General features: G+C 45.4%; 1 protein-coding gene across 3 annotated transcripts; it reads left to right on the top strand.

The window, feature by feature from the left end:
* The first annotated feature begins 450 nt into the window (after positions 1-450).
* LOC134146365 (diacylglycerol O-acyltransferase 1-like) lies at positions 451-18,563 on the top strand. Of its 3 annotated transcripts, none has more exons than XM_062586758.1 (11): positions 451-566; positions 2,184-2,264; positions 3,743-3,846; positions 4,801-4,839; positions 6,020-6,061; positions 6,157-6,201; positions 10,679-10,791; positions 13,958-14,023; positions 15,641-15,728; positions 16,979-17,041; positions 18,034-18,563. In XM_062586758.1, the coding sequence occupies exons 1-11, from the start codon at positions 458-460 to the stop codon at positions 18,199-18,201; spliced, it is 918 nt and encodes a 305-aa protein (XP_062442742.1). In that variant the 5' UTR covers positions 451-457; the 3' UTR covers positions 18,202-18,563. The 3 variants fall into 3 exon arrangements, with proteins under 3 accessions (XP_062442742.1, XP_062442741.1, XP_062442743.1); XM_062586757.1 differs by having other exon boundaries at positions 2,181-2,264; XM_062586759.1 differs by having other exon boundaries at positions 539-566; positions 2,178-2,264.
* The last annotated feature ends 4,640 nt before the right edge of the window (positions 18,564-23,203 follow it).

Genomic DNA, 23,203 nt, shown 5'->3' with positions numbered 1-23,203 from the left:
GGTTGGGAGGCTCTGCTCCCATCCTTTACGTTCTAGGAGGACCCTCTATGGCAGGCACTGTCTATCTGTGTCCACAGGCAGCTGGGCTGAGACACGGCGTGGGAAGCACGGGCTGCCCACTCAGAAGGTGCACTGACCCCAAAGGGCTCTCAAGGCGGTCTCTCTGGCCAAGATGCTCTGCCAGCATCTCTGCTGGTGGCATTAGTTCCAAGTATGCATAAAATAAAATGATACCTGGGCAGCTGAATGCCACTTCGTCTCAGGTTAGCCAAGGAAATAATTTGTAGATGTCTATTTTGTATGCATCTGGCAGGCTGTATAGACAGAGGTGTCTGTTACCTGGTTAGCAGAGAGGTTTCTTGTACTGTCTGCTCTTGGGAAGCTAAGATAACTTGGTGTGTCCGCTCTTGCTTCACTGTATTTTCTCTCCTTTCTCTTAGTTGGAGGGCTGCTGACCATGTTTGTGTATCTCGTCATTACCATGAAACTGTTCTCCTACTACCAGGTGAATCGCTGGCATAGGGAGGGGAACCTCAGATCTGTCAGAGGAAGTGCCAGGATGCAAGGTCAGAAAATGCGGCACCCTTCCATCAATGTGAGCTGCAGCAGACATTGAAAAGGATGATCTACTTATGTGTGGACTGAGCTCAGAACTGGGATTCCTGTACCCTGCCCCCAATTCCATTATGGATGTAGTTTGTGACTTGGAGCAAGCCATCCTCTCCATTTTTCTGTTTCCCTATCAGTAGAGAGTCTTTGGGCCATCTAGAAACCTTTTGCTTCACCATGCCATTGGAAGAACTCATTAACATGTGCATTTCAAGGCATAAATTGCTGTATAAGGCTAGACCTTGCTTTAACGCATCAAAGGAAGGTTTTACAGTTGGCTTGGAGAGGAACAGAACTGTAGTCTAAGTGCTTACAAACAGACACACTACAAAACAGGGAAAGTTAATGCTTAAATTCCTCCCTTTCTCTCCCCCAAACCTCTCTGTTTGCTCCTCTTACTAACCCAGTAACATTCCTGCTTATTCTCCAGGCTCAGTTATCTCCTGAACTTTGCTTGTTCCTGCCATTCTTTCTTGCAGAGCTCTTCCGCCTTAAAAAGGCACTTTGATTCTTTCTGTATTCTTGACTTGGAGCTGATGGGACTCATCCAGTCTGGTGAGTCAGAATAAGTTCCTCAGCATCTCTGCCTTGTGGACTGAGTGAAGCAGAGGCTCTGTGATCATGTAATTAAAGATTGTCCAAAGTGTATGCGCAATGCGACTGATTCAAGCTGAATGACTATTTCACTATAAAAAAAGCCTTTTTTGCCATGAAGGCCTATCCTTCATGAAGAGAAATGGCCAAAATAATTTCAAGACTTCTCTGCCATTGACAATGTTGAAAGCAATGTTAGGCTGATGCTGAGCTTTTTTTGAATACCACACTGCACACTTCTATTTAGTCAGTCTTATTTATGCTGCTTTTTAACCTCCTTCCTCTCTTCTTAGAGCATATGAACCTTCTTTTTATGCAGTACATGGTCGTGCAACAAAATCCTGTTTCCTGGTTATCCTACTAGTATTTTGTGGAGCACATAATCTCAAAGGAGAGGAGAAATGTTCATGACCGGATCTCCTTTTAAATTAGCCTAGTAATGACAATGTCACATCCAGGTTCCCCACGCTCTATCCATATGACACTAAACAAGTCATTTATGCCAAAAGCCTAAGAGTTATCTAAGTGCCTAACTCACAGCTGAAACCCTAGAAACAAGAGGATGTGATGGAAAGGAAGAGCTCGGAGTGAAAATACCTTTGAGGATTTGTGGAACAGCCCAGCTTTGAGGATTTAGGCTGTTCCTCTGTGTCCCATTTGTAAGAGAGTGACAACAGTATTGTCCTAATTCACAGGTGGGTGAATAAAATCCACCGATCAGAGACTGTAGGTGCTCAGAGCCTTGAGCTTTTACTGCTCATTTGAATCCCAGAAAAGAACAGGAAGGGATCCCTGCCCCAGCTTGCGGAGGTCTAAACAAAACCAGAAGGGGATAAAACGTTCATACTGATACCATCACCTGGACTTCATGCAAAGCTGACTGGTGTAGTATCAGCAATTTTTTGTTATGTAAAGTCATTTGGGGGCTTTAGATTCACCTAAAACCAACTCATCGCTTTTATGCTTTGTGTTAGCAGCAGAATGTTCCAGCCATCACTCTAGAAGGAATGAAAGAGGACAGTCAAAGCAGATTGTGTACCCAATGAACCTGAAAGTAAAAGGTAAAATTTTCACCTTTTCCAGCAGGTACCCCTTTTCTGTCAGCAGAGTAGGGTTATTATAATATATGCTACACAGAGTTGCAGAGGATGGCTAGCAGGTAGGTAGCTTCTGCTTCAAACAAAGAAACAAAAATTGCCTTTGCAATCCCTCTTAGTTGTGCATTATTCCTTCGAAATTAAACTTCTATTGGAAAATACTGTTATTTTTGCAAGTGACCTAAGACTCCTGTTTTCAAGTTTAGTGTTGTGCATTTGATAGCACTTCAGGTGTAAGAAGTATTGCCATTTCACCCTGTATAGCCTGCTTTTGTGCACGCATCTTTCACTAGGCAACAGAGGCACAGAAAAAAGTTTTCAAATGAAAATCATATTTGTAAAATTGCAGAAGCTGCTGGTTAGTGAGTATTCTAGGGCACATGGAGTTCCTGCAAATGTTTTCAAACACATTTTTCTACTGTGTCATTTTTGGTGGCTGATAAAATGAACTTGTATCTTTGAAAAATCCCTCCAGTTGGTCTCCCTGTGAGTTGTGGAGCTTTTGGTGTTTTGAAAGTCAAGGCATTGGTTTAGGTTCCTAAACAATCATTTAACTTGAGATATCTATTCAGTAAAATTCGCTAAACTCTTCATCATGAGTTTCATGTGTGATGCGTGTTGCACAGTGCTGCAATTCAGCAAGCAAGCTAGTCCTTTTTTTAGAGAAGTAGTAGTAGTATCTGCACGCTGAACAGCTGTGCAAGAGTGCTATTTGATCTACAGTTGCAGCGATAAGACCTTCCTAAGAGGATGTGTTTGGCTTAGAAGCTCTCTTCGCTGCATTGCCAGTTTTCCTCTCATTTATGTGAGTTGAGTTTTTTGCCTGCTGAATTCCAAACAAACACTGCATCAGCTAGCTAACATGAGCTTTGGGGGGCATTGCACCCTTAAATATTGAAAAACATTTTGTACTGAATAGTGACAATGAAGCAGTCAGTCAGGCTGATTTAGAAGTGCACTTAGTTTTATCTGCTATGCAGTGCAATTTGGGCTTAAGAGGCTCTTTCGACTTTGTCTTCATGTCAAGGTTATTAATATGATGAGTGCATGGGTCTAGACCTTGAAGATGCAAAGATAAAGGACAAACTCTTCACTACTCCACCCATTAATGTCAAGAACATTCTCATCGACTTCAATAAGCCAGCAATCACCCTGGATCAATACAGTGTAGACATTGTATCTTCTGTATTCAGATGATTCAGTGGCATCCCATGAATGCTGCTTCCCTTAGTGTCCACTTCACCGCAGTCTGTTACTGCCACTTTGCAGTGCTGAGAGGAAGCTTAAAGCCCATGTCCCTCTTTTTACATGAAGTTGCACTGATACAGCTCCCAAAACTCCACAGAGCAAGCTGGACTCTGAATGCGGTTTTGTTTCTGTTTTTTTTTTAAACCAGACTTAACACAAGAAAATGATATAGTGTTTCTCTTTTTTCTCCTAAGACTTGTATTACTTTCTGCTGGCTCCAACCCTTTGCTACCAGCTGAATTTTCCACGGCTAAAACACTGCAGACATGGCTATATCATTAAAAGGCTGTTTGAAATGGTAAGAAAATGGCAATGCATTTAAACCTGTCAGCTTCTGAGACCCTCTTTGAATAGTAGCAGTTGTTGTATTGAAGGATGAGATTCACGGTACTGTTGGCCTATGTTCCCTTGGATGCTGATGTTACAACTGTGTGTCAAACATTGCCTTATCCCACAGGCATGTTTTCCCTGATGTTTGACAAAAAAAAAAGGGGGGGGGGGAGCTATTTCTGATATTTTAAAATGCTTTTCTTGGGTCTACGGGGTCCTGGAGGAGTAAACAAACATCCTACAGACTATATGGGCACTTTGCTAAAAATACAGCAGTCACCATTGCTGTCTGCAGCTGCTTTCAGTTTCTCTAAACCCAACAGTGATACAATTGTGCTGTTAAATCATGCATATTTCAGAACTCATACAGTGATATTTTACTAACCATGGGGATTTCACACAGTCCTTTTTAATCTTGCTCCCATTTTTTAAGCTACTGGAATGGAAGTCGGGATTTGGTCATCACAGATCAACCTTTAAAGGGGCTCTTATAGGAACTGACACAGAGGTGGTGTGAAGTTTATGGGACTCTCTTACCTCCTGCCAATGAACAATACCAAATTAAGCCCCATAGTCTAGCCACTTATTGCAGAGCTCTTGGCCCAGCGAGGCAAGGCTGAGCGTGATCCATTTTCAGTGCAGGCAGCGGGCGCAGTGGATTCCCTGAAACACTAACGATGAGCAGGGCCCTTGCATTAAGATGGTGACATCTTGTATTAGAGTGAGTAATGTGCTGGGACATGTACCAGCCTCTGAGACCTTCAAAGGAGGGCTGCAGCGTAAGCAATTTCAGTGTCAGATAATTGTGCTTGAAGACACTGTGTGGTGATTGTGGTAGCTAAATGCAAAATAGATGGAGATATGGAGTGATGCCTGAGGGATCAGTGAAGGACATTGAAGCCTTGTCTTATTTTACTTGCAGGTATTTCTCTTTCATCTCATGCTGGGGCTAATTCAGCAGGTATTGTCTTTTGTTTAATGTTAAAACCCAAAGATTTGGTTGTCCCATATAACAAGGACTGCTGGGATGCAGTTATTACCATTTAACACTATAGGCCAGTTCTGACTGACCTGCACCACTTTATTCTCTTAATTGTGTAAAATGCCTCTGCATCTACCTTAATGCTTATGCACTGCAGAAACGGTTCACTTTATCATGTCCATACTTATCCCTATCTACTTAGACATATGTATCCCTATCTACTTATCCATATCTACTTAAATATTAATTCAGAATTCCAGTACCTACTTAGTATAAAGAAGGAAAGAGAAGGCATTGGAATGAGGAGATGGGGAATTTTCATCTTTGCTGCGCATCCACTGCCTTTCTTGTTTTATTTAATGGCCTGCTAGATGACCATTTGCATCTCTGGTTCTGAGTTCCCTCTACTGTGTAAAAGGCTGTAAGTTTTTAAGGTACTGTGGGCTCTGCGGAAGAAAAGCTTTGTAGCTGTGTTGATACAAATAATTCTTCCTGGTGCTCCCCTTGACACCTGCTCAGTCTCCCGGCAGCTGTCGCTTGGCTTGTTCAGGATGCCCTGCAGGATTTCTCCAGAATCCTTTGTGCTTGCAGTGGTGGCAATTGAGAACAGTTAAGGGAGATTTATTCAAAGAAGATTTTGGAGGGTATTAAATAATTTTTTTGTTCCAGTATAAGTATGGCATAGTCCTCATAAAGCCTTCACTATAATAAGGTACTTAAAATAGTTATCTCTGCAAGCTGTTCACCTAAGCTGGCAGCCTTTTGCATACAATAAGATATACTGTGGGGGCTCCTCTCTGTTGATGATAACTCTCCCAACAGAGTTATTTTTGTGCCTTTGTCTCCCAGCTGGAGAAGGCTGGAGGACTTTGACCGGCTACCGTTGGCCTGTCCCACTCACACAGAGGGGTTTCAAGCTTAGCTGCCTGTCTGAAGGACGGTGAAGGCATTACAGCCGTCCTCAGTGCTAAGGGAAGGAGCGGCCCGTCACTCGTCTGCTGCTGGAGCACACCTGTTTGCTGGTGCCAGTCTGTACGGGTTCATATGCCACAGCTGTGTTGTTTAACTGTAGCAGACACAAAATAATAAGCCACTTTACAGGGCCTTCCAATCAGAACTCTGTGTACCTTCATTGCTCTGTATTTGTTTTTTCTTTCAGTGGATTGTACCAAATATACATAAATCAATGAAGCCCATAACTGTAAGCAAATAATACCAGTTTATTTTCTTTGACCATATTCCACTTTACATCATTGCTAGAGATAACGTTTTAATCTGTTTTATTTATCTCTGCAGGAAATAGAGTCTACCTTGCTTACAGAATACATCCTGAAATTAGCGGTAAGGTCAATCTACACATTTGTTGTTCAACAGATAGTCTGGTGCATTAGAGAGTTTACCTTGTAATATATAAAAAAAGGAGGTTGGGGAATGAAAGCATGTTAGCTCTATTCCCTTCTAAGTCTGTCTAATACCATTGCCCTTCATGGTGGCATTACCGAAATGCCTTCATGCAAAATATGAGTATCAAAGCCAATGGATTTCGTGGAGTCTCTGCTTAGTGTCCTTTTTGAGGATCATAACTTTGCTTTGGGTAAGGTGTCTTATCAGTTTTGACAGGGGACTGGATAAAAAGGACTTGAAGAGGTATCAGTATTTTGTACGTCATACTAGAAGACTTTTTAGAGAAGAATATCTTCCAGCATTTCTTAAAGTCTGGCTCTGCAGTCATTCAGTCTGCCATAGAAGTTAATTCCCCAGCTTGACAGTAGTTCATCTCCAGCTCTTCCCAGGCTTCTTTTTCAGCTTTTCACTTGTCTCCTGAAAATGTAGCTGTTTGATATTTTGGGGGTCAAAATGCAGTATCGGATGCAGCAGCACTGTAAGCACTATGTTGATCCAAGGAATGAGGCTGTAAACTGCCTTACATAAACTGGGCAGCAGCAGCCTGTGCCAGCTGAGCCTACGCCCCATATTCATAGTCATCTTCATATGCTGAATTATGGTGGCGCAGCCAGGAAGAGAGTAATGAGTAGACTCAAGGCTGAGAAGAAAGGACAGCGTTCCTTAGGGAGAAAATTGTAGCACTGATTTAGCAGCCGTGTCACTTCTCCAAATACTTGTGCAGGAATCATAGAATCACAGAATCAGTAAGGTTGGAAGGGACATCTGGAGATCATCTAGTCCAACCCCCCTGCTCAATAGGGTCACCGAGAGCATATTACACAGGGTTGCATCCAGGCGGGTCTTGAATATCTCCAGAGAAGGAGATTCCACAACCTCGCTGGGCAACCTGTGCCAGGGCTCCGTCACTCTCACAGGGAAGAAATTCCCCCTCACATTCAGGCGGAACTTCCTGTGCTTCAATTTCTACCCATTGCTTCTTGTCCTGTCACATGGGACAACTGAAAAGAGTTTGTCCCCGTCCCCTTGACACCCTCCCATCAGATACATTGGTAAGATCCCTCCTCAGTCTTCTCTCCCCGAGGCTAAACAGGCCCAGCTCTCGCAGACGTTCCTCAGACGGCAGATGCTCCAGCCCTCTGATCATCCTCGTAGCCCTGCGCTGGACTATCTTTGGTACCTCCATGTCTCTCTTGTCCTGGGGAGCCCAGAACTGGACACAGTACTCGAGATGAGGCCTCACCAGGTCTGAGGAGAGGGGCAGGATCACCTCCCTCCACCTGCTGGCAACCCTCTTCCTAATGCACCCCAGGAGACGATTGGCCTTCCTGGCCACAAGGGCACATTGCTGGCTCATGGTCACCTTGTCATCCACCAGCACTCCCAGGTCCTTCTCTGCAGAGCTGCTCTCCAGCAGCTCAGCCACCAGCCTGTACTGGGGCATGGTGTAATTCCTCCCTAGGTGCAGGACTCTGCACTTGCCCTTGCTCAACCTCAGGAGGTTCCTCTCTGCCCAGCTCTCCAGCCTGGCCAGGTCTCTCTGGATGGCAGCACAGCCCTCAGGTGTGTCAGTCACTGCTCCCAGCTTGGGATCATCAGCAAACTTGCTGAGGAGGCACTCTGTCCCCTCATCCAGGTCCTTGATGAAGAAGTTGAACAGGATGGGACCCAGCACTGACCCCTGGGGGACACCACTAGCCACAGGCCTCCACCTAGACTCCGCGCCACTAAGCACAACCCTTTGAGCTCTGCCTTTCAGCCAGTTCTCGAGCCACCTCACTGTCCACTCGTCTAACCCACACTTCCTGAGCTCATCTAGGAGCATGTTATGGGAGACAGTGTCAAAAGCCTTGCTCATGTCAAGGGAAATAACATCCACTGCCCTCCCCTCATCTACCCAGCCAGGCATTCCATCAGAGAAGGCTATCACGTTGGTTAACCAGGATTTCCCCTTGGTGAATCCATGCTGAATACTCCTGATCACCCTCTTTTCTTCCATATGCTTGGAGATGACATCCACAATGAGCTGATCCATCCCCTTTCCAGGGATGGAGGTGAGGCTGACCGGCCTCTAGTTGCCTGCATCCTCTTTCTTGCCCTTTTTGAAGACTGGAGAGACATTGCCCATCCCATCCTGGAGAGAAGCTTATAGTTCTTTTTCTCTTCCCTGTATTAGTCTGCCCACTCCTTTTCCACTTGCAAACCCTCTCAGCAGTCCCCTTGCTGCTGGCCCCAGTCTCCTTGGGTCTGCAACTGTCATATGCTAATGTATGAACAAAGTTGTTGCTCAGGAGGAATAAGGGATCTTCTGCTGCTGCACCTCTAAGCAGTAGTGACCTTTGTGGCTGTTGATTGCCCTCCCCATCATTTGTATTATTCTAAGTGGACTTGGGCCCAGACTCAACAACCAATTTGATCTCCAAACTTCCTACTATAATTAATGAACTGCAACATTATTGTTGACTGTGGTGGGATATATCTCTCGTGATTTATTCATTTTCTGGATCTAAATCTTTTCCATACTATCAAATCTGTATGGGAATTGAACTTGGCTCTGGTTTCCCTGCTTGTTACATGCAGCTTTTTGCACACCGGCTGGATTGTTGACATTTGTAAAAGAATATGAACAGCTCGTGTTCTGCTCAGAGCCTAGCGTTGAAGGCATCCAGGCCTGCACTCAGACTGCCTGCTACGCGGGGCTGCCGGACCCTGGCCTCTGAGAGGACTCACTTGCACATCTTTTAGATGGCCTGGATAGCGCCGTTACATGTCTCCCTGGGTTCTTGGGAGTTTCCAGTTTTTGTGTCCGTATATATGAAGGTAGAGGTAACGGGCAGTGGAGGTTTACAGTTGGCCTTTGAGACTGTAAATCTTCGATGAATGAGCCTTGTTAACCTTGCGCGCGCAGGTGCCACTGTTGGTCTGTACTTTTTCTTCCCTGCTATCTTGCACGCCGCTATCAAGACTTGTGAGTGGATTTGCTTTGGTGCGTAGACAGGAATCAAAGGTGCTGAGATTACGCTCATTACACTCGTTTTTTCACAACTGATTTTCATCTGATTTCCTTTGCTGTGCTGGCCTGCCTCTCAGGCTGTGCTCGTATGGTGACTCATAACACCAACAAAATCCAGGCCTTTCATCATCTGAGTGTTGAGCCACGTGCTGTGGAATCCATTAACAGGTTTCCTGACAGCACAATCAGCCGTGATATCAGGCAGGAGAAGCAAGAAGACCCTTGTCTGACATCTCAGTGTTATCCCCCTGTGTGTTTAGCTATTTTTGTTGCCCCAACACAATAGTTCAGGATGCTCCAGAGTAAATCCTGATGGGTACTATCTAATGCAGTTCTTTCTTTCTTTTTTCTTTCCTTTTTTTTTTTTTTTTTTTTTCTGAGAGCTCTGGGAAGTGGCTTTTGCCTTTTGATGCTTTCTCCAACTATTATTCTTAGAGCGAGGATCTGGCAGACCTGTTTCCTGTCGGAAGTTTCCCTGGCTTTTTCCTTAGCAGTAGCTCAGGCACCTTCTTTAATCTGCTTGAGACGTAAAGCAGAGGACCCTGCCCAGCTCTGAGGAGGGTAACAGCCTTCTCATCGTTGCAGTTAACACTTTGATTTTAATGGCATTTTCTCCTTGTCTGAAGGATTTGCTTGCTCCCATGTTTCCGCTGAAAACCTGCCTGGTGTTTTATCAGTTTAATCTCTTTTCCTGTATCACCAATACTGGTATACGAGCATCTTTAGTCTTGTATAGCTGTGTTCATACTAGGAGAGTTGTGACCTTATGATACTGCTGTATTCTAAAATGTTATAACTTTTGTATGCAGGCAAGGACCAGGCAGGTAATATTCGCTGAAGGTGATGCAGTGATTAATGCACGAACATTTCTATACTGGAGCTCCTGGGTAGATGTATTTGCCTTTATCTAGTCCACTTAATGAGGACATTTTTACTTAAAATAATAAATGCATGCACATGTGCTGTCTCTGCAGGGCATCCCCCCTTGTTCGTACCTGGAATAGAGAACTGAGGAGCACGAGCAGAGACCGAAAAAGCTGTGTTTCCTTACGGGCTCTCTGTTTCTCATTCTCTCAATTCCAGCACCATCTCATTACACATCACAGACCCACATAGCTTTGCAATTTGCTCCTAGTACCTTGCTCTCTATTGGTCTGTGAGCTTATTTATATCCAAATCATTTATTTGTCACCTTTTATATTAACATCATACTTAAAAGCTGCTCTCAGTGCTTGAGTTGCCAATGGATAATTTAAATCAAGCTGTGGTAAATCTCTCTTTAAGAACAGTTGTGTCAGATCGTAGTCAAACTGTGTTTATCAGATTATATTCAAACTGCGCTGAAGGAGAGGAATTGAAATGAGAGGGAAAGGTTTATTTTATTGTCTGTCTCTCCTATAGGTGCCAAATCATTTCATCTGGCTGATATTTTTTTATTGGTACTTTCACTCCTGCCTCAATTGCCTTGCAGAATTGCTGCGATTTGGAGACCGGCAATTTTACCTAGACTGGTGGTAAGGTGTCTTTCAGCTCCTGCAAAAAGAGCGTGCTGCTGCTTAGTGTAGCCTGATTTAGGTATATTAAGAACTGTGAAATAGTTTGCAAAGCAGAACACTGAGTAGCTGGTACCCATCTAATCTGACAAGTCTCGAGCATGACTGAATGCTATCTTAGAATTTAGGCAGTCAGGTTCATTGGGTAATATGTGCTTGGTAAAAGCAAGATAAGGCTTTTTCCTTATGCACTCTCACACTCTCTGCCTACCTCCCATTCACGACTGTCATTTTCACCATTGTGGAGAGGACAGTGAACATCACCGCCAGAGTGACACTGATTTTATACCTATTTTGGTATAAATGGCTGTGACTGAAATACTTTGTTCACATTAGGAGTAAACATTAACTTTTGCTTTCACCACTGTTTCTTTAGAAGCAGACACTTGATTTACTCAAGTAAGGTATGGACAAGATCAAAAAATCAGATCGTTACCTATTTTGGCTTGACATATAAACCTGTATCTAAAATTATTTTAGCTTCTGTTTCTTGTTTCCATTCCTGCCCCCACACAAGGAAATGGATCTGTGAAAACAGGTACCAGAAGACTCTAAATTACAGTTATGTTTCTAACCTTTGCTGAATTTTCTGTAATCTAAGCTCCTTTTCCAGTGTAGTTGGCTAAGAAAAGCTAGACATCTTGGTATCAGTAACAAATGACAAGGGGTCAGCAGCTAGCAAAAATGAATGTGCATCCAACTATTGATTGCCTGGCTAGAACAGAAGCCTGATGAACTTCACATTGAGAAAAAAACACTTTTAATAAAAAGGAAGAGGCAAACCTTAAAACAACACTTTTAAAAAATATTCTCTAGAGGTAGCTGAATTCCTTATATATTTTTTTTTTTAGCCAGTAAAACTATGTGCCCTTATACATGTTAATAGTATGTATACATATATATACATATTGTGTATTTATGCACTATTTATGTACATACTTACATTTATAAATCATCAAATTATTCTGTTGATAAAAATACATAAAAAAGTTAGGTGTTGATGGCACAGAAGTTACAATCTGGGTTTCCACAGAGAACAGGAACATGCATATTTGAACCTAAAAGTGAAACAAGATTTGCAATGGGTTGAAAGATTCTTTTTTTGTCCTGAAATATATATATATATGGATATTTATGGAAGACAGGATGTTGAGAAAGGTGATTTTAACCTCTCAAGTTACTGCCCCTTTGAATATCTGACTGTCGGTTTGAAATGCTCATGTCTGGAGGAGTCAGGACTTGGGTGACTGACACTGGTTCGCCTGTTGCAGTTCTCATAGACACCTCGGAGTAGGGTGCGCCTTGCTGGAACAGATTCTGAGCAGAGGCAGATAAGATCGTGTTAGTCAAAAATTCAGCCCTTTACTTTTTAACTTTGTTACAAAATCGTAAAGCACATTCCAACGTGTCAATCTTTAATGCTAATATTTTAGTATTACTTCATCTGAAATATAAAAATCAGCTACAGATTCAGTACAGGGTGCAGGTCAGACTGCCCACCCTGACCTGGCACCCTGATTTTGGGTCAGACCCAGGACATGGGAGACTCTGTGCCGATGAAGTTGGTCAATGGGGATGCTGTGCAGCATGGTTTAGCCTGTGTCATTGCTGTTCTTCTCTCTTCCGAGGTTCAGCAAGGAGCTTTGTGTCCTTGCCCTATGCTGTATGCCAAAAAGATATCCAGAGTTAGAGTCGCTGCTCTCTGGGGATGTTCACTCACAGAGCACTCTCTAGCTGGCTGCCAATGACGAATTTTTAAAAATAACCAAAACATAGGAGGTTACAGAATCCATTAACCCCAGGAAATGTTGTTATCCCTAGAACAACAAACATTTTATGAGCTAAATTACAGCTTTGACAACAATATATTTAGAAAATAATGGATTGGGCCCCAAAAGTCATGAAGACTGCCTTGGAAATCATAAAGATCTTTTTTCAGTAGGCTGTAGGTTTTTTTTTAATATTCTTCTGGTGTCTGACTCTTTAGAGTTCACAATTTTTAGGTTTTCAGGAAGGGCAGATTTTTTTTCTTTCCTCTATTGAAACATCACTCCAGAGCTGGCTCTAAGGAAGCCAGTAAATATTGCGAGATGAAACCATGCTGTGATCTTCTAAATCCCAATTTTTAGTTATTAAGACAGTCAAAATTACATTTAAGTTAGCCATACAGGCACGGCATTTAAGAGAACTGCAAGATTACAGTCCCCAGAGTGTAATCAGGAGTTGCTCCGTTGGATGCTTCATCCTCTTTGACCGATGAAAGTGTCGTCAGGAAGATGAAACATTTATATCCTGGCAGAGTCAGTGATAAGGAAATGTGTGCCGGTATCTCTCATCAGTCCGACATTTGTCACCTTCACTAACTGACTGTTCCAGTTCTCTCAGAACACTGATGCTTTCAAAGGGAAATCAGGAGCGGTGCCACTGAGATTACAGACTGCTCCGGTGTTCAACCTGATCTTACGGTCTGCAGCATGGCACCGAACATGCATCATGGACCAGGTGTACAGTCGGTTAGGTGCAGAGTCTGGCAGAGAAGGTTTCCGTTGGTGCTCCTGATGAATATCTACAGGTCTCAGCAAATCTCTGCAACACTTCCCTATACTTGGTTTTGCTGAAATCTAAAGCTGCTGCCTTGTAGGGGCTCTCCATCCATACCCAGAGCTTCAGCCACGCATTCATAATTAAGCCTGAAACTCTCACAGCTGACAAAGGCCAAAAATAATTTATCAGCTGTAAGTTCAGTGACTTAGCACATCAACATTGTATCTGATTTCATATGTTTGAAGTCACGGTCTCTAAATTCTAAATCTGGAAAAATGTGGGATACTGCTCACATTCAAATCGGCAGCCCGTGTGAGTAGGTGGAGCACACGCTTTGGGTTATTCGGCCCTGCTGCCACAAGCAACGAGTGCTGTCTTCCTTTCGGACTCCGAGGGTGACAGGGAATCCTGTGTTCTTATAACGAGATTTTCAGGTGTGCTGTGATAACCAGCCTGAATGCAATTTGATTTTTGATGCAGCTTTAGCTCACCCATGGGGAAGGATGTCCATGTGGTAGGATGGAAGCGTGGTGTCTCTTGCGCTATTAAAAGAAGTCCGGTTCTACTCCTTCTGTCCTTGCAGGAATGCAGACTCAGTCTTACAGTTCTGGTCCAGATGGAATGTCCCGGCTCACAGATGGCTAGACAGGTACAACACTGTGTTCTGCATTTTCCAATTAACACGCGCTGTGTTTAAAAGATGAACTATTGCTGCCAAGGAATCAATAACATTAATAATAATAATAATATCTTTTGAAGGCTTAGCTTGCTATGGATGTGTGTCTGTCTCCTGTATGATCCCGAAAGTTTGGCTGGCTTGCAATTTAACTCTGAGGCATTGTAATTAAACCTTGACATTTCAAGTAATTAATGAGTGAGCTTTACATTTTAGCGTAGTCTCAAAGGAATAGCAGGGCACAGACTGAAAGGAAATAACTTTGTTAATTTAACAGCTTCAAAGTTGCTGTAAGCATGTAGTTTGTACTGCTGGGAATGGTCTCTTCAGAGACAGTACTGTAGCCCCCATAAGCTAAATCTTGGTCCTTCTCTAGGGAGGGATCTAAGCAGGAAGTCTCACTTGGAAAATTATGAGGGCAGGAATCAGGACCCCTATGAGGGATTACTGTGTGTGTCACCCACTCTGCTCCTTCACCCTAAAATCTTGGAGAAGTCCAGGAGGCCCAGGCTGTGAACACCTCTATGACCTGGCTAGAAAGAGGCAGATCCCAAAGTATTCCTTAATATTTCAGCTGGAAAGGGGCTCCTATAAACCTATAAATAGACAGAAACCATTTCTTTCCATCAGTGCCTCTGGGAGGCTGTTTTTATGGCATTTCCTGTGCAGACTCAGGAAGTTAAAGAATGCCCATACGTTTCAGCCCAAAAGCTGCCAGGAGAAAGCAGCAGTCACTCCTCACCCCAGTGAAAGCCTGTGCCTTGGTCCTCAAGTCAGCTTTGCTCCTGCTTGGCTGCTGAGCAAAGTGAGAAAGGCAGCAGTGTAAGAACGGGGTCTTTTAAGTGAAGAGAACAGGACTGGCAGCATCCACGACTCTCAGATACTGACTTCCCTCTCTAGAAAGTCACGGGTGTTTGGTGGGGGATCCTGGTGTCTGCCAGCTCCCGACAGACAAAAGCTATTGCTGAGCTTTAAAAAAAGTAATACAAAAAATAAGGCTCCTTGGGCTACCTAAGCAGGTAGCCAAATAAAAGGCCTGATTTTGATTTTTAAATAAACTCCTCAGCTATTTTGATGGCATCCCCAAAGTACGCAGCGCTCCTGAAAACCGGAAGCAGGATGCTTGTTTTCAATGCTCTTGGTATGGACAAAGAGCCTAACTTAAAATGACTGGTTTTGTAATATGTTGCCCGCCTGTACGAATCGCGTTCTGGTGTGTGTGCGCAGTAAAAGATGCAAAGGATGGGTTAAAATCCATCTTGTATGGAAGCTGCCAGGATCCTGGGCAGCCTGTGAAGGTTTAGACTTAATTTCATGGCAGCATACCTACCCAGCAGCTCAGAGCTGCTCCTCCCCAGCTCCATCAGTCACTGCCAAGATTTTAGATCAGGGTGTGAGTGAACACTGTAGCTCTTCTCTGAGCTGCTCCTTTCACTTACTTGTGTGTGTGTTTGGAGCGTCTCCTTTGGTGGCTGATTGATGTAAACCCCATTATCTTGCTCTGTGTGATTAATCCTGATGTTAATGACTAGCAGTGCACAGAGAACAATTTATCAAGCTTCTTCACGTTGTTCTGTGCTGTGTAAATAGACACGTCTACAGGCCCTTACTGCATCACGGTTATGACAAGTGGCAGGCCCGGCTGGCTGTGTTTCTGCTCTCTGCGTGTTTCTTCGAGGTAGGTCACAGTAGCAGCCGTGCAGGTTGTGGCATACTCAGCTGACACTGCCAGAGCCTCTCGTTCATTTGAACTCATAGCTTTAAAAGAGACATCTGAGATTTTGAGAGTTGTTCTAGTTACCTACAGAACCCAATCCAAGCTGGATGTCTTCTGCTGAGAGCAGCATCCAGGCTAAAGGACTAAGGTTTGGGGTTGAGTTAGATAATAAACAGTTTTGAATACTGATAAAAGTTTGAGTGAGAGGAGTCACATTGCAAAATAACACGAGCTTCACAAACTGATTAGATTAGCACCCCAGCATGCTTGTATTAGCAGTGCTGAGTGGTTGGGTCCTCACTGCAATACTAGCTTGAGTGCGTGCCGTTCTTGACCGTCCATCTGCCCTCGCTGTCCACCTACTAGCTTGAGTTCAGAGTAAACCTTGGGTCAAGCTAGAGATTTCAATGGTTAAGGGAGACATCTCCAGTTAACCTTTGAAGAAAAGCTTTTGGTTTCCCAGAACATAGGAAATAGTGACTGCAAAGTAGCGTGGGGTCAGTTGAAAGGGGAGCATGTCTGGGAGTATGTCAGTCCTTCATGTCTCCAGGCATCCTGCAGGTTTGGAGATGGTAGAAGAGCCCAATTCCCACAAAGATTAGGGCTATATCACCCAAGCAAATATAGGGGCCTCTCTTGTCCTCAGGTCCCTGATGCAAGGTAGCTGGGCATAGCCAAGGATGGAGGCAGAAACTGGAAGAGCTGTCAGTCTGTATGGCATCTCCTCCTCTCAGGACAGCAGGATTTGTAGCAGAGAATACACCATCACTTAATGCCAAGAACATTACTTTGTGGCTTCCAGCCATTGCTATGGGGAACCTCTGGGAAGCAAGTGGGCCCCCATGGAAGGCAGAGACTGGAGTATCGATATACTCCTGGTTCTTGTCATTTTGATACCAAAGTGTAGGTACATCAGATGAACAAAGTCACACTTGCAAGTCCTGTCTCTCCTGCTCTGTTTTACTCCACTCCCTGGGAATAGCGCCATGGGATGGTGGCTTGTTAGAAACTCTGAACCTCAAGGCTTTCTTGCCCCTTTTGAATTCCTTTGAACTTAAGTTTGACTCCTATATGAAGAAAAACTGTCAATGAAATCTCACCAGCACTAGGCCCTTCATGCTCAGCTACCCTTCACTTATTGTATAGAGCAAAATGCAATTCACGATCACACAGGAAAGTGCATGTCAGACTCTTCATCTTGTCTTTTCCAGTATCTAATCGCCATCCCACTGAAGATGTTCCGGTTTTGGATGTTTATTGCTATGCTGTCTCAGGTATGGGGAGACATCGACACTAAACTGAAGTCTGCTGGCAGACCTCAGTCTGCTAGGGCACTGATCACAAAACTCCTGGTACTGTTATTTTAATGATGTTTAACAAGAAAGGCACAAAGATTGTAGTTTTAAGCTCGTAGTTAAAACCATCAGTTTTGACTTTTTGGCTTGTATAAGACAGGCGAGACTGTAAATGATGGGTTTCAAAATGAAGTGCTCCATGGCAATATAATTCCTAGTGGGTAGTGAAGAGCCTCCCTCATTTCTGAAGGCCTCCAAAAAAAGCCATGCATCCAGACTCCGTTGTTTGTTTGACCATCAGGAAAACACATCCTCATTCTCTGAGGGTTTCACGTGTTGTCTAGAACCACCAGAGATCTGAGAAAAAATAAACAATATCATTGAGTCATTTATACCTGAACTTTCTTGTCAAATCTTTCTCAGCAAATGAGAACAGAGCCCAAAGGGTTTTGTAACCAGCCCAGCGAGGCTGGACTAGGTCACCCGATCTGCACTAAACCTGCCACTAATTTGAAAGCTTTTGAGCATTGTTAGAGAACAGATTTCCTCAGTGTAATGGCCTAACACTGATGGTTTCTGGATGCAAAACATGTTGCCTTCTCAAATGCTTTCCATCTAATCTCAGCCTTTAAATATCATTTTGAAATCTTTCCCTTCCTATGGTGCCTGTAAGTTTGGCAAATTTTGGCTGTGCTATATGACCCTTTCTTTCTCTTTCTGTGCTAGCTTACTAAGATTTTAGCAGGTGGTCCCATTAATGGGGTTTTTAATTGTTTTATTATGAAGCGCAAAGGCCTGGAGCCCTTTGGCAAGGGCACCCTTTAGAAATAAATTGAGTCATCATCCTTATAATAGAAAAACAAATTCAGTATGGATCTGTCCTCTAGTTAAGGGCACACCCGTCCCTTAGAAAATGGTATGAACGACCAGCCAGACTTTTATTAGTGACTGCTGTTTGCTATTCCCTACAGATCCCACTGTCTTGCCTGTTGAAATGGCTTTTTGGTGGCAGCTACGGTAATATCCTCATGTGGATCAGCCTGGTTCTGGGGCCCCCTCTTACAGTGCTCCTGTATTTCCATGACTATTACATCCTCCACTACCGGAAGGACTCAACTTGGAGACTGTTTTTCTTCTGACATGCCCAGAACCTAGTTGCCCTGTACTTCCCATCTTCCTTTCTACACAACAGATGTAACAAAGCGTACCTTGAAGTACAACCCCAAGTTTGAAGTACCCTCATCTTTAATATGGAAGGATGTACCTAGAATGTAAAACTTGGCCTGGCTGCAGAGCTGAAGACAGAGAATTGCAGGCTGGTCTCTGTCCATATTGAAGGTGAGTGAGCAGAGCAGAGTTGTGAGAGTTACAGGGATCTTTGCCTTTTAGTCACCTCTCATGTAAAAGTTTTTTCTCTGCACAAGGTCCCGGGGCTATTGAGAAACAGCTCTTCCACTGAAAATTCTGCTGAATATAAATACAAGCTGTAACAAATGCTTCTTCTTCCTATTAAAATATTGCTGTTTGTTACAACATCCTGCCTGAAAAAACTGATTTTAAAAAGCAGTTAAACAAATACAGTTTTCTCCCCTCTTTCCCCCCACTGATCTAAGTGGTAAAATTGGGTTAATGAGGAGGTAACGTCAATAGAACAGAAGGCTATGGTGGGAGAATGCTCTCCTACTGTTCAAAAAATGCTAAGGTAAAGTAAAGACATTTCTGCTCCCAGCAGGAAATTCTGGGGTTTATTAACATCTCTCCTTTCATTTTATCCCAAGTGACTGCTGTCTAGCAGGTATAATCATTTGGGCTGGTTCTGCCACTCTCACAGATGTTGAATATTTCCTCTAGTCCCTAAGCAGCCCCATTAAAGCCAGCAGGACTGCTGGCAGAATACCATCGACTGGTGTAATTAAGGGTGGCAGAACTGGGGCTCTAATGAGCAGTAGGACAGTGGCTGTGGCTAATGAATGCCCAGCTGCTCCCTGCCTGCCAGCTCATCTCCCGAGGCCACGTGCCTCAGCCTTCCCATGCAGAAGGACAGCGAGGCCGCGGCTCAGCGATGGGACGTTACAGCAGCAATGTTGCCGCCTCCGAAGCCCTTGAGCCACACTGTCACTGGACACCCTGTATTGATAAACTGTGGCTTCAGGCCTCCTACACCCAGCTCTGTGGGCCGGTGCTGCCACGGCTCAGGGAAACAAGCAGCGTTTGCAGGAACCAGGACGCAGCAGCTGGCAGCAGTGCATGAAAGGCCCCTCCTGGGAAGCACGTGAAGCAGGGGCTGGAGCACGTCCTGAACGAGGCACAGCTGCTTTACCTCCTCCTCACCTCATCCAGTGCTCTCTACGTCCACCAGCACAGGTGGCTCCAGCTTCTGGCAACTGTCTTAATATTGGCACGCAAGCTGACTATGAGAAAGGTTGAGCCCCTGCGTTCCAGCGAGGCTTGCTCTAGCTGGGAGTCCCCAAGGGATGGGACTGCCTTATTTTCCGTGCATTTGCTTGGATCCTTACTCCAGGCTGGTGCTTTTTAGCCATATTGCAAATAAACACAAGAGGAACAGTGCGGCTGGGGCTGAGGTTGTCTATCCCACCTAAATTTAATAGCATCTTCAACCTAATTGCACCTTTGGCAGACTGGAGAGGGACTGCAGGAGGTGACTCAGGTCCCAGGGATGGACTTACCCCTGAGGGCTGGCTGTCTCTTTGGGGACTCCAGGGTGATCAGACTGCTAGCCTGGTTCAGTACTCTGAGTAAAATGGGGTGAAGCTAAGTTGAATGATGTGCCTGAATGAGGCACACGGTAAGCCGCGAGTGTTAGCACCGGTTCCGGATTGCTTAATTTGGCCATGCCAGCAACGGCTGCTGTAATTACTGCCTCTGGAGACGAGCAGGACTGGGAAGGCCAACAGCCGCGTAGACACAGTGCTGCCCACTGCCGTCTTCATCTCCTTGAATAAATGCTCTAAATTAGGAGCTGACCACTTCATGTCCCGCATGCACTATCTCAGCTGCTGTCTGGCCAGAGCCGGGATCCTTTGAAGTGTCTCCCAGAAGATAAGCACCCAAGGGGGCCCAGTACCGACAGCTCCAGCACCGGCCTCTGCCATCTCACTGTTCCCACTGCCCACTGGCCTGCGCAGAGCCAGGTAGACCAAGAGAGGAGCTGTACATCTCACTGCGGAGGCCAGATTCAGTGCGGCTTTGAGGAGTGCTGAGCTCCAGCCCGACTGAGACTGGCTACGGTGGGGAAAGGCCGGTGTAGCACATCCCTCAAAGTCAGCCGAGGCTCATTAAAGCAAAGCCACCGCTGCAGCTCTGCAGGCAGCAGGGCCGAGCATCTCCCAGAGAGGATTTTGCGGACAGTACAAAATGTGAAGGAGCTCTTTCACCCGACGTGCTGGCCTGGGCTGAGCCCTTAGGCTGATTTGGGGGTTCTAGCAGGTCTTTCAGCAAGACCTGCAATGATTAGAGGTTCACGATGTGCTTCAGTATCACGTGAACAAGATCCTCATCTGGTGTAAGGCCTCCAAATGAAACATTAACCCACCAACATGTCTAAGCAAATCTGAGCCAACTCAGTGAGTTTATATTGGATCAGCTCTTTGCACCATTATTATAACGTTGAACCAAGACCTTGTTATGCACCTCATCTGCCTTCTGTTTCTTTTACCTTTGCTCCCTCTCTTTTTGCTTTTCTTTTTCTTTATTTTCTTTTGATACACCTTGTTCTTGTGGGGAGAAGAGGCTATCGTAGGAGGACAGCACTGGATAGGGTCCATAGACTCCAGCATCCTTCAAAAGGGTGGAGTGCAAGAGAATCCCCCACAGCCATGGCTCACATGCACTTTGCCCACCGGGGGCATCCCGACTTGAGCTGCATTTTGCTGACTACCCTGTCTCTATAACTCTTCCCTTCCTTCATCTTTCCTAGTTTAAAGCCCTCTTTACCAGGCTGACCAGCTTGCTGGCAATCACGTGTGCCCCGCTTAGGGAGGTGAAACCATCCATCGCAGCACTAAAAATCTTAAGGGCTTACTCATAGATGGTTCACATTTTTTGCCTTCAAGACAAATGTTTGAAGGCAGCAGTGGCTAAAATTTGTTTTCCCATGCAGTTCCTTGGCAAACCCTGTGGAAACTGCAGGAGTGAGGCACATCCAGCCGCATGGGAGTTTTGGTCTTTGCTCCCTAACCAAGTAGGCTTTAAACCAGGAGGCTCCCAGGAAAACCGAATCCTTCTGAAAGTCACCGGGTGACATGTACCTACCTGCTCTCCTGAAGACAAGGTGCATCGTTCCTGCAGGGCACCCAGCCGCAAGGGGCTGCCACCGCGCTACAACCTTCCTGCCAAGCCAGGAGTGAGGGCCCCAGCGCTAAGGCCAGCAGTGACGGGAGCACCATGATCTGGAAAGACCAAAGGAGGAAGACAAGATGCTGAAGAGATGATTTAAGAGGCAAAGCACAGCTGCGTCACTGCACGATGGGAAACGGCGGCGGCAGGAAGCTGGAATCGGTTCTCAGACATCTCCCCGCGTTTTGTAACGCAAGCTTTAATCGAAGTACTCGCGGTGTGGTAACCGTGGCACAGCCCCTGGTTTTCTAGGTGGAAAACTCAATGGACACGTCTCCGAAGCTGCTAAGGTTGTGCTATATGGGCAGGTTTGGCTGTGTTAGTGTTTTACTGCGGTCATTAGATTTTTATCAGATGTTTTTACTTGTTGTATTTTTCTTGGCATTCGGAACAACTCAGCAAAGAATAAAAGTGATGGAGCACCAGGAGACACGCAGCCAAGGAGAGCACTTGTCTGGCTGGATTCACGCAGCCTCCTGCACAAGGAAGGCTTTGTGCAGGCTCACAAAAATCACCGTGCTCAGCTCCACGTGGGCAGAGCCGGAGGCAGGCTTCAGGCTTCGTCTCCGTGCAGGGTCAGGCCGGCTCCGTTAACCATTGGGTTTAAAACCTGCTAGTTCACAGGCCGTGGCCAGGCTGCCAGGGGGCCATGGTTCATCAGGAGAGAGTTGCCCGTCTCCCAGCAGCAGCAATGAGGAGGTGACTGGTCCTTGGGGTGAAGGAAGATGCTGGAGCGGGCCAGGACAAGGGTCTAGCACGGTCTGTGGGAACTGCTGCAGGAATCATGCTTCTTTGGCAGACCTACACAGAGATCTGCAAAGCTAGAAGGGACCAGTGTTCCCAGCCTGGCCAACGTGGTGGACCCCAGGCCAGCGCCATGCAGGCTGTGCTTCCAGAAGAACCCGTCTTGGTTCCACTGGCACCCTGCAGTGGGCGGGTTGGCTTTGATCCCTGTGGATCCAGATAACGCCAAATAACTCAAACCACGCTCAGAGCGAGTCGGGAGAGGGCACGGCTGGGTCAGCGCAGCGGCTGCCAAGCACTGCAGGCTCAGGCAGCGTCAGGGCTGGGTACAAGCGTGATCTTTGGAAAAGCTCTGCTTGCAGCAGCATGGTGTCATGCACCTGAGGACCAGACCCGCAGCAGCACCCCTCGTGGGGAACGCAGGGTGAAACCCACTTCTTAGAAGTATTTTTCTCATCTCTCGCAGATTAAGTGGTCCCTTTTGGCACAAATGGGCTGCAAATGGGCCTGCAGATCATCAGCTGCCTCCCAGCTGATTTCCAAGGCATTTCAAACACAACATCACAAGGGCCAGGGATAATACACAAGAAAAGCCCTTATCAGTGGGACAGATAAGCACTGGCAGGGGAATGCTGAATTTCTTACGTGCAAGCCCAACTATATCCAGGGAGAGAAAAACAACCATCCCCTTTGTAACTATTTCCCAGGGGGGAGTGGGAGCTCCTGTCCAAAGCAGAACACAGCATAGACCCTGCCCCCAGCTAATTCTGCATACAGGAAACATATATTCAAAAATAGAGAAGAAATCAGTTCAGCTGACACTGTCCCCATCTATATGAAGGTGGAACAAGCTCTTGGGCCTGTGTTTTCCTCCATGTGTGTTGTGTAACCTTCTCCCAGCATTATTGCCCTTCTGTTTGGCCATGCTCGTCCCCAATATCGCGAAGTACGTCCAAAGTGGTGGCCCAGGTGTGCATACCCGCAGCCACCACGTGCCTTGCCGGGGAGAAAAGATGCCCGTGGATAACCTGCATGTCAGCC

This window comes from Rhea pennata, chromosome 13 (assembly GCF_028389875.1).
Source record: "Rhea pennata isolate bPtePen1 chromosome 13, bPtePen1.pri, whole genome shotgun sequence".
Lineage (NCBI taxonomy): Eukaryota > Metazoa > Chordata > Aves > Rheiformes > Rheidae > Rhea > Rhea pennata.
Note: the sequence above shows the minus strand (reverse complement) of the source record. Positions and strands in the feature narration are given on the sequence as shown.